At 52.6% G+C, this 10987-nt stretch overlaps 2 protein-coding genes across 2 annotated transcripts; one reads left to right on the forward strand and one right to left on the reverse strand.

The window, feature by feature from the left end:
- The first annotated feature begins 430 nt into the window (after nucleotides 1-430).
- On the forward strand, nucleotides 431-3746 carry KLHL10 (kelch like family member 10). The gene is made up of 4 exons (XM_066566792.1): nucleotides 431-865; nucleotides 1657-2274; nucleotides 2710-2859; nucleotides 3375-3746. The coding sequence occupies exons 1-4, from the start codon at nucleotides 446-448 to the stop codon at nucleotides 3744-3746; spliced, it is 1560 nt and encodes a 519-aa protein (XP_066422889.1). The 5' UTR covers nucleotides 431-445.
- A 299-nt stretch (nucleotides 3747-4045) lies between these two features.
- KLHL11 (kelch like family member 11) lies at nucleotides 4046-10159 on the reverse strand. The gene is made up of 2 exons (XM_066566906.1): nucleotides 9657-10159; nucleotides 4046-9443 (listed from the first exon to the last, which is right to left on the reverse strand). The coding sequence occupies exons 1-2, from the start codon at nucleotides 10157-10159 to the stop codon at nucleotides 7847-7849; spliced, it is 2100 nt and encodes a 699-aa protein (XP_066423003.1). The 3' UTR covers nucleotides 4046-7846.
- Nucleotides 10160-10987: the final 828 nt, after the last annotated feature.

Raw genomic sequence — 10987 nt, forward strand, 5'->3', positions numbered from 1 at the left:
GAAGGATGGAGAGCAGCTGTGGGGAGAAGGACTTGGGGTGCTGGTGGGTGAGAAGCTGAACACGGCCTGGCTGTGTGCACTGGCTCCCAAAAACCCCCCATTGTCCTGGGCTCACCCCCACAGCATGGGCAGCAGGCAGTGGGGGGATTCTGCCCCTCTGCTCCCCTCAGGTGAAACCCCCTGCCCTGCTGCCTGCAGCTCTGGTATGCTCCAGAGGCTGTGTCTCCTTTTTCAAACAACCAGCAAGTGAAACATTAATCAATAAACCTCGGGGCCTCCCAGAATGGCTCCTACCAGTGCCAAAACTGGTGCCCTGGGGGCAGGGGGAGCACAGGGGATTCAGGGGCAGGGTTTAACACAGCAACACCATGTTTTCAGGACTCTGTTTACCAACTGGGACAGCGCAGGCAAGATGGTCTATCAAATCCCTGGCATTTCAGCTGAAATGATGGGTCTCATCATCAATTACGCCTACACCGGGACAGTAGCGATCACAGAGGACAACGTTGAGAATTTGCTGGCTGCAGCAGATCAGTTCAATGTCATGGGCATCGTCAGCCTGTGCTGTGAGTTCCTCAGTTCCAGGCTGTGCTTTGAGAATTGCATTGGCATTTGCAGACTCACTGACTATTACCACTGCCCCGACCTGCGCGCAGCTGCCTGCGTGTACATCCTGCATCACTTCGAGGAGGTGTCCCAGGTGTCCGAGGAGTTCCTGGACCTCTCTGCCGAGGAGCTGGCACACATCATTGAGAAGGATGAGCTTAACGTGCGGCGAGAAGAAGCCGTGTTTGAGGCTGTGCTGAGGTGGATCGCTCATGACCCGCAGAACAGGAGGCAGCACATCGCCTGCTTGCTCAGCAAGGTGGGTGCAGTGCAGCTTTGGAGCTGTCCCCAAAGGCTACCGAGGGGGAAACCATCAGTATCTGTTGGAATAATTACCAATATAGCTGGACAGGATGTGCCTGAGCTTGTCTGACCCTTGCTGCTGAACCAAATAGTGGCACTGTGGTGTTTCCACCCACAGACACTTTTGGCCGGCTGGGTGTGTGGTGTTTCACCCCACAGACACTTTTGGCTGGCTGGATGCTGCAGTTGGGCACGTGGGGACAAGTCCAGGCCTGCAGGAGCTCTGGTGGTGCTGGGATGGAGCTTCCCCCCATAACAGGGGCTGCTCCTTGGGGTTACCTCTGGCAGAGAAGCTTTAAGGTGATGGTGAAGGAAAGGAGTCGGTTCTGATGGAGGGTTTGGATCCAGAGCTTTATTCTGGCCCACAGGCCTCTGAATCCAGCACCAGCTCCAACAGAACTCCCTGAGCCTGTGGTTGCTGCTCCTTTGAACCCCGGGGAGAGGGGCAGGGAAGGGGTAGGGAGCCACCAACCAGGTACAGGGGGAAGTCTCAAAGGACAAATGACACCTGGATGGCCCAATATCCCCCCAGGGGTAGAGGGCATCTTTTGAATTCTGCCAATCACTCGAGGCCCTTCTGGAATGCCAGGACTGACAGACAGTGCTCAGCAGGGGTCAGGGTGTGGAAGGGATTGATTGACACACCTGGAAGGAATCTTCAGGGAGAAACCCGGGGTATCTGGGGCAAACGAAAAAATCACACCGCAACAAGTATCAGCACTCCAACCTCCTCCTTGCCTGTTTCAGGTTCGACTGGCACTCCTACAATCCGACTACTTCATGAACAACGTCAAAGCTCACGAGTACGTGAAAGACAACACCAACTGCAAAGATCTCATCATCAGTGCCCTGTCCGAAATCTACGACCTGAACTCCTACGGCCAGAGTTCCTCAGTCAACGCCAACCCCCTCACCCGGCCGCGCCTGCCCTACGCCATCCTCTTTGCCATCGGGGGCTGGAGCGGCGGCGGCGCCACCAGCGCCATCGAGACCTACGACGGCCGCACTGACAAGTGGCTGAACATCCCCTGGGAGCAGGAGAGCCCTGTTGCCTATCATGGCTCGGCTTATTTGAAAGGCCACGTCTACGTGATCGGTGGATTCGATGGCACGGATTATTTCAACATCGTCAAACGCTTCGATCCGCTCCAGAAGACGTGGCAGCAGGTAGCGCCCATGCACTCACGGCGCTGCTACGTCAGCGTCACCGTTGTGGACAACTTCATCTATGCCATGGGAGGCTTTGATGGGTACATGAGGCTCAACACAGCGGAGCGGTATGACCCAGACACCAACCAGTGGACCCTGATCACCCCCATGCACGAGCAGAGGAGCGACGCCAGCGCAACCACGCTGAATGGAAAGGTAAAGTAACCCTAGCTAAGAGAAGTTGGGGTTGCAGCATGAAGAAAGTTCACATAAACCTTCACTAAATTTGTAACACTAAAATTCCTAACAGTTCACTAAATCCTGGAGCTGCAGATATAAAGCAGCCTGCCTGGTGTGGCAGTAACCAGGAGTACAAAAACTCTTCCACAGCTGCTGCCAGCCTGGTGTCCAACAGCCCTTTTCCTGGCTGTAGGTGCAATACCAGGTCTGTCTGCTTCATGCAGCTTGGAAAATCAAGAGTAGAAATCTTGCTGGCATCAACTCTTTGCACTGCTGCTACTTTGAATCCAGGATGACAAGACCATTCCCACTCTAAAACAGAACACCCCAAAAATCCTGCTACACCATTCATGTTTCCTTACCAAGGGTCTAACCACCCCACTCACACCTTCCCACCTCTCCTGTCCCCAGGTGTACATCTGTGGTGGGTTTGATGGTGATCAGTGCCTCAGCTCAGCTGAAGTGTTCAACCCCACCACAAACCAGTGGTCCCTGATCGCCCCAATGAGCAGCAGGAGAAGTGGAGTTGGGGTGATGGCGTATGGGAACCAGGTGTACGCGGTAAGGGCCAACACCACCCAGCACTGCAGTCCTTTGGGTGGCTGCAGCTCCCACACCTCCAGGGTGGCCATGTGCTTCTGTGGGGTTTAGGGAAGTCAGAGCCAGAATGGTTGATGCTCTTCCTGAGAATGTTATCACTCATCACACGCTTTTCAGTATAAAAAGGGTGTTTGGCAATGTTTAAGCAGCTGCAGCAAAGAACATAATTTCTGCCGCTGCCAACAGCATCAGCAGCACAGAGCAGGGACTTGGGCCTGCTCATCCATTGTTTATCCTCTCCATGGACTGCATCCAGCCTCTGGAGAAATGTCAAAATTGACAGTTGCATAAAGTGCTTTGGAAAGCTCCTCGGAGAGCAGGGAGCAATAAGCAAGAGCCATGCTCGGAGATCTGGTGCTCTCTGCCACACTCAGACTGCAGCCAGGGAGGCAGGAGCAGTTCCCATCTCACTGTGCCTGCCAGGACCTGCCTGAGGAAAGGCCCCTTTCCAAGCTCTGTCCCTTTGGCATTGACAGGTCGGAGGGTTCGACGGGAACAGCCGGCTGCAGAGCGTGGAAGCGTACAACCCCATCGCCAACGCCTGGCACGCCGTGCCCTCCATGCTAAACCCACGCAGCAACTTTGGCATTGAGGTGATGGACGGCCTCTTGTTCGTGGTGGGGGGCTTCAATGGGTTCAGCACCACCGTGGCCACCGAGTGCTACGAGGAGGACACCAACGAGTGGTACGATGCCCACAGCATGGGCATCACCCGCAGCGCCGTCAGCTGCTGCGTGGTGCCAGGACTCTCCAATGTCATGGAATACATCGCCAGGCAACACTACTACCAGCACAGCTCCTCCATGGACATCTTGTTCACCGGCTCAACTCGGAGCTCGCCGTTGTAAATAGTTCCCCTTAGCTAGGAGTGTTGTGATCAGCCATCACTGGATGCTTGTGTAAATAGTTCTGCGTATCTAATAAAAGTCTTCTGAGCATCCCACCACTGGATGCCTGTGTAAATAGTTCTCTTTTAGGTAATAAAGTCCCCATGGCAGCAAGGGAGAATGTTCTCTTGTTCTAAAATAGAAACAATTGTAACAGGCCACAAGGATCATTAGGAGTTCAAATTTTCACTCAACAGCACTACCCAATGTATCAGCCACACCCTATAGATCAACTTAAAAAAAATCAAAGCACAACAGAATGCTAGAGAAATAAAAGGTTTATTTTCATTAATTCACCTCTTACAATAAACTTTAGTACAGTGTATTTAAGGTCAAGAACAGGACAGCAGGATCTGTTTCAAAGGGCCTATGACACACACATTTTTACCTCACAGGTAAGGACAAGAGTGCTGCTCCCCAGGAAACTGCTGTCCCTCTGTTAATATGCCAGGAGAGCAGAGCTGCTGCAACCCACAGTGACATGGACCCACGAGGAGAATCTGACTATTAATGGTCATCAAACAGCTCGTTAGTTCCACACTCTACATTCATATTAGTAACAGGGTTAGATCCTCAAGAGCACCTGTTTTATCAGATTTCACCCAGGACTGTCAAAGGGGAGATGGTTGTACCCCAGCCTAAGGTGGACAGAGCTGAAAATAAATCCAAACCACAGACCACTTTCTTTACACTTGCTTTTCAAAGCCCATTGGATGTTACAACATCCTGTTACAAGGCTGTATTTAGAACATAAAAAGTTCTAATTCCTTGGGACTGGGATTGTTTTCAGCCACCAGGGTATTTCACAACACAAAAGATGAGCCAAGAGTTTGGATTTTAATATTTACTGTAATGGAGAAAAATGTCATTGCAATAGTCAAGCAGAATGCTGGGTACAGTTGTTCACAGCACATGTAACATGTTTGCTTCATCTCTGGAATGGACTCCCACTGTGTGCAAGGAAGTCATTAAAAACACAACCCCTGGCTACTAATGGAGTATCCAGGTAGTTATAAAACATTATGTACACATATGGCCCCTGGGAGTTACTAAAGTGACCACTACCACCTGGCAGGTGGCAAAGAAAAGCAGAAAGCCAGGACATGTCACGTGTTTGGTGGCAGGTATCAGGACAGGTGTAGAGGTGTGATTGTCCTAAGGAGGGGGAAAACTCCCCCCAAAGTCCTTTTCCCTCAGTGAGGCAGCAGTCAGCCTTCTCACCCTTACTGAACACACACTGGGACCCTGCTGACAGCTGAGCAGCCTCCAGAAACACACGTGAGGAATTCCCAGGCTTTTGTTTATGGGATCATTTGATAAACATCCAGCAAGATATGGTGGTTCAAGGGCACAAGGAAACTGTTATGGATTCACAGGCTTGTGGGCTAAACTGCAGCCAGAGCCATGAATGCAATTCTCCCACCAGCTCATGTGATGCAACGGGCTATTTCACCTATCAGTCACAAACCACACCAGTGCCACTGGTCCTCTGGGAGTCAAGGCTAAATAACCCCAACTGCTTAAAACTATCCCAGAACTGGCAGAGCAAACAGTGAGAGCAGCCTGTGCTGCTGCCAGACCCCACCCCAAGCACACAGAGGGACAGCAAGGCACACACAGCATGCAGCTGGCACACAAGGGTTACCTGTCCAGGAGTGGGGCTGGGCTCACACTGGCTCCCAGGGGAGTGCTTTGAGTAAATGCCACAGCTTGTCCATCAGCCCAAAGTCCTCCTGGGAAGTGCAATATCAATTTTGCTTAGAAAAAGCAAGACTGCAAGGTTTGTTCTTGCCTCTTTGTTGCACAGTGCCACGCATTAAATATTCAGCTCCTATTCCAACTGAAAGAACCATCTTGGTGTTTCTCCCTACAGATTGTCTGTATTTGAGGACAGACTACAAGAGAGCTTGGAGAGAGCTGTGGTGGTGACCTACCACTCTCCAACTGCCTGTTTAATCCTGCCAGCTGGTTCAGCAGGGTGGAGGACATGAACTCCTCTTAAGTATCTTAAAATCAGCTCCCACAAACTGCTGTTACATTGATGGATTCAGCACCAGAGGCATTTGCACTTTATCACAAAATTCTGCCCCTACTCCAGCCAGACCTGCAAGAGTCCATGGATCAACCCCCAGCTTACAAGCCTGCAGCAGCTGTTTGGGAACAGTCACCTGCAAACATCACCTTAAACTCACCTATTTCCTCTTGCATGAAGCCAGTAGTGCGACTTCACCTGCCCCAACAACCAAACAGGCAAAAAAATAAAACATAGTTACCACAGAGGAGTAAACCAAGACAAACTGTTCAGAATTTCAAGTTTGGTAGTTTTCTTTAACTGAGGCTGGAGACTCTCTCACAAACAGACAAGCTGATATCAAAGTGGCCCACGAACCACAAAGTGGAGCATTAAGGGACGTACACATCAGAGAAACCTTTGCACACTGAGTGGTGGAAAGACTTACCCCAAGTTTCAGATATGATCTGGGTTGCCCGTTGAACTGGAAAAGGAGAATGAGCAGCTCAGGAAGCAAAACAATTAAAACCAAAACAAACCCCAAATTGGTTTAAAGTTCTTTGCAAAGAACTCACCCACAGCAAAACCACCAGCAAATCATCAATGAACCAAGAACAGTAACAGATTTTCCAGAAAGGTTTGTCTACACAAATTTTGTAATACCCAGGTTACTCCTCCCATTCCCTTCCCTAAGATCCTGAGTTAAGACTGCATGGAAAAACCTGGAACATTCTAAAGAAGGGAAGGATGGGGAGAAAAGGAGGTAGGAAGTATGCACTGAAAATGTTGGTAGATGAAAGGGTCCTGGAGCTTCTTGGACTGGGGAGAAGGAGTGCTCAGTGGGACAGAGAGGCAGGGATACTCCAAAGGGACTGTCCCACATTCTGCTCCCTGGGAGTGCAGCAGGAAGCAATCCAGAGCCCACCAGGGCATTTGCAAGTACAGCCACCTCAAAATGCCAAAAGGTGTTTAAAGGAGCTTAAATCTCAGCCCACAGCAAGTGGGGAAATTCAGATACCTGGAGACTCTGAAAGCCCAGCTCTCCCCCCTGCATGAGCACAGCTGGGAGCCCCTTGGGACAGCACAGGAGGGCAAAGGCTTCTGATTGTCAGAGAGAGGCTGGGAACAGCAGGGGCTCTTTCATCACTTTTCACTAGAATGAAAACGTGCAACATTTGAGGAAAGACCTACGAGTAGCTCGGGTTTCACTGTATTCCCATGAAATAATCCCACTCTCACTGATCCACTCTGACAGAACTGAACAACCAGTGTGGGTGGGTGGCTCATGGCCAGGTGTCACTCCTTTGCTCAGGCTGCTGACCCAATTTTTTGAGTCAGAGACAGACTCAAACCTGCAATACACCTGAAAAAAAAAATCCGCTGCCTCAAGCTCTCTTTTAGCAAGTGTTTTGTGTCCAACCAATCATCCCTTTATAAACAAACCCTGCAGCCTCTCTACAACACACAAATACAAAATATTTAATACACATAGAAACATCCTGAAGTAATTTCATAAAGAAAGATTGTGCTTTTGTTTCATACAGAGCTATTGCACTTGCCTCCAGCTTGGGAAAGCCAAGTACACCAACACCAATCCTGTGAAGTTTAGTCACTGAGGAGAGAATCAAAGGAATGTCAAGAGATAAGTGCAAATGAAACAGGTGCTTTCAAGCACACACAAATGTAACCACTAAATTATTAAGAGGGAGATCTTTGATTTTCCAAGTAGAACTGTTAGAGACTAACTCTACAGAAATCCTTGGAACCAAAGATCTGAGGAAAGAAGTAACAGGCTTAATGCTCCCAGAGACATTTCACAGCCCGATACAGGCTACAGCTTCTCCCTGGGCATCATTAAGGAATACTGTTGGATTCATGGAGTGTCTCAATTCCCACCCACTCTCAGCTTCTGAGCTTCTGAATTTTCAGTACACAACAGATGCTGGTTTTCTGCATCAAATCAAATCCACACCCTCATGTCTTATAAAGACACATCAAGCCTAACAAATGGGTTTATTTCCTAGGCTCATCAGGAGTGATACTGCAGACACTAGCACTCGATCTGGGAGCGCGGCACCCTCCGTAAGCTCAGGGAGTATCGGTGGATCTCCTGCATCTGCCTTTCCTGCATCTGCCTGATTCTATCTTTTTGCCACATGAGGTTTTGTGGCATGGGGTACCTCTGTGTTCCCTGCAGGCACCTGAAGGGGATTCTCACGTGGCAGGCAGTGGCTCTGCAGCGGGGCTGTGGCATTGGGGGCAGGAGCATCCAGCGCTTGCGCTCGGCGCAGTAGCGATAGGCCTCCTTCCTGTACTGCTTGTCAATGTCATCGCTGTTCTTCCAGCCCCCAATGATAAACACGTCATCTTTGTAGTAACAAATAGCTGCTCCTTCGATGCTCAGGACCTCGGGGGGCAAGGATTCCAGGATTTCATCCGAGGCCCTGCTGGAGATCTTTCCCTTGGCCTCCTCGTTGTCTATGGGGTAACTCTTGGGGCAGCACGATGCCGTGTGGTAGAAGTTGGTGCTGGCAACAGACATCTGGAAGGAGCAGTAGTTGTCGATGAGGGGCAGGGATTCCACGTCCTGCCACTGCCTGGTTTCAGCATCGTATCTGATAATAACAGCCCTGAGCCCATCCTCGCTGTCACTGTCAACCGGGGTGCGGGCGGCCACGTACACGTACCGGTCCTCCACGGAGACAGCCTTGACATCCCGCAGGATCTTTGGTGCCGACTCCAGGTTCAGCCATTTGTCCTGCTCAGGATTATAAATGGCCACATCTTTAAAGCCTGGACTGAAATTGCCGTGCCCACCGATACTGTACAAGTTGCCTTTCACTTCAGTAAGGCCAAAGGAATGCTTCCTGGTGATGAGGTTTGAAACCTGCTCCCAAATATTTCTGTTTGGATTGTACCTTTCCACAGTCTTGGCAAACCCTGGTTCCATGGAGCCGGCCACATACACGTAGGACTCTGTCACGGCCACAGCGTGCCCATCCAGGTGGTTGTGGATGTGAGGCAGGTTGACCCACCTGTCCTCATCGATGAAGTAGCCCACGCACTCACTCAGGTAGTCGCCGCCCTCGGACACGCCGCCGATGACCATGATGACGTCCATGTTCTGGCCGAAGCGCGGCAGCAGCGCGGTGGGGCAGGCCGAGTGCTGCAGGTTCCCCGACTGCAGGTTCTCGGAGCGCAGGGCATGGCTCTCCACGGCCTCGGACACCAGCTTCACACAGGCCTCGCTGCTCGACACCAGCCGCTCAGATTTCACGTGGCGAGTCAGGTATGTGGGTTTCATCTGAGACAATCGTAGCAGCTTAAAGAGATCTTCAAAGTACCTCTCTCTTTCCTCAGGGTTTTTCTGAACCCACTTCAAAACAGTCTCAAAGAGGATTTCTTCAGAGTCCACCGTGATCTCCGAGTCTGAGAGCCAGTCCCGAACAAGGTGAAATGGCAAAGTGTAGAACTCCTCATCTTGGATGACTTTGTGGAAGTTTCTCCTGATCATATCCTGCGCTTTGAGGGCCAGCTGATTCAGGGAATACATGTGGGCCAAGCTGTGAACCGCCACACAGTTGGAAAGGTTCAGCTTCTTCTTCAGAAACTCTCCACAGAAATCCTTCAAGCGGGTCAGCAGAAACCTGAAGGACAAAGAAAGGAGTTACACATCCCTGGGGGTGTTCCAGGCCGGGTGGGATGGGGCTTGGAGCAACCTGGGATAGTGGAACGTGTCCCTGCCCATGGCAGGGGGTGGAACGAGATGAACTTTTAAGGTCCCTTCCAACCCAAACCAGTGTGCGATCCTCAGCTGCAGTGACCCGGTCCCTGCCAGCCCCCGCCAGGGTCGCACTTACCTGTCCGCCATCTCCAGCACCTCATGGACGTTGCCGGGGCTCACGCGGATGGTGCCGGTGTACATGAAGCCGATAACGGCCTCCACCGTGTCGGGGTCGGGGCCGCCCTCCGAGCTCCACTTCTGCAGCTCCACGCGACCCGAGCGCGACTCCGCGAACCCCCCCGAGAGCAGCGGCGTGAAGTATTCGGTGGCGGCGGCCAGGACGGACCGGTGCGCCCGGTACTCGCGGGCCATGCCCGCGCCGCCGAAAGCCAGCGTGATGTCGCAGTACAGGCCGTGGCGGCGCTGCTCGTTCTGCCGCCAGGCCAGGTCGGAGCAGTGCGCCGGGCACCCGAACTCCTCCGCCTCAGCCTCCCCGTCCGCCGCGCTTCCCCGCGGGGCTCCGCGCTCCACCTCGGCCGCCGGCGGGCCAGGACCGGGGCCGGGACCGGGGCCAGGACCGGGGCTGGGACCGGGCTGCGGCTGCGGACAGGCCGCGGCCGCCGCCATCTTGTCGGACATGGCGGGTGGGGCGCGGCACCGCCCCCTGGCGGAGAGAGCGTGCGCTGCCGGGCAATGGCGGCGGCGCCGGGAGGGGAGCGGCGGCCAGCGCAGCGCCCGGGGGCCGCCGAGACCCCGCGTACCCTCGGCGCGGCACCCCACGAGAGCCAGTCTCCCCTTAACTCGAGACCCCCATGCATCCCCATGCCCTCAGCCCTGGGGCTCCCGGGACACCGCGTCCCCTTACCCCGGACCCCTCAGGACTTTTCCGTATCCTCCGTCCCCTCAGCCCGGAGAGTCCCCCCCGGCTCTCCATCCGCTCAGCCCGGAGAGTCCCCCCGGCTCTCCATCCCCTCAGCCCAGAGCTCCCCCTGGACCCACCCGGCTCTCCATCCCCTCAGCCCGGAGCCCCCGGGACCCCTCGGGTGCCACAGACCAGAGCCAGGCCCTTTCCACTCGGAAACTCAGGGAATCTTCATCATTTTTTTCTTCCCCGTGCCCTCCCCGCACCTGGGCAATTAGGAATTCTCTCACTCCATGGTCCATTGGGTTTTTAATTACAGCGCAGTGAGGTGTATAGGTGGTTATTTCATGTTTGGTATACACAGAGCGCAGTTCCCTAACTCTTGTATAATGCTATCATAACTAGCTTGTGTCTTTCTGTTTATTCTCTAGTTAACTAAAGTTTTATCTTTTCGACCTACAGTGAAACAGGCAAGGTGAAGTCTATATGCAGTTTGATTTTTATTTCTCCCCTTTAAAATCACCTAAAACAGAGGCTGAGGAGTAACTGCTTTGAAGGCTGTTAGGCTACATCCCCTTAGACACTGTTTAGGGACAACTCACAGA

The sequence above is a fragment of the Molothrus aeneus genome, chromosome 28, assembly GCF_037042795.1.
Source record: "Molothrus aeneus isolate 106 chromosome 28, BPBGC_Maene_1.0, whole genome shotgun sequence".
In the NCBI taxonomy this organism is placed as follows: domain Eukaryota; kingdom Metazoa; phylum Chordata; class Aves; order Passeriformes; family Icteridae; genus Molothrus; species Molothrus aeneus.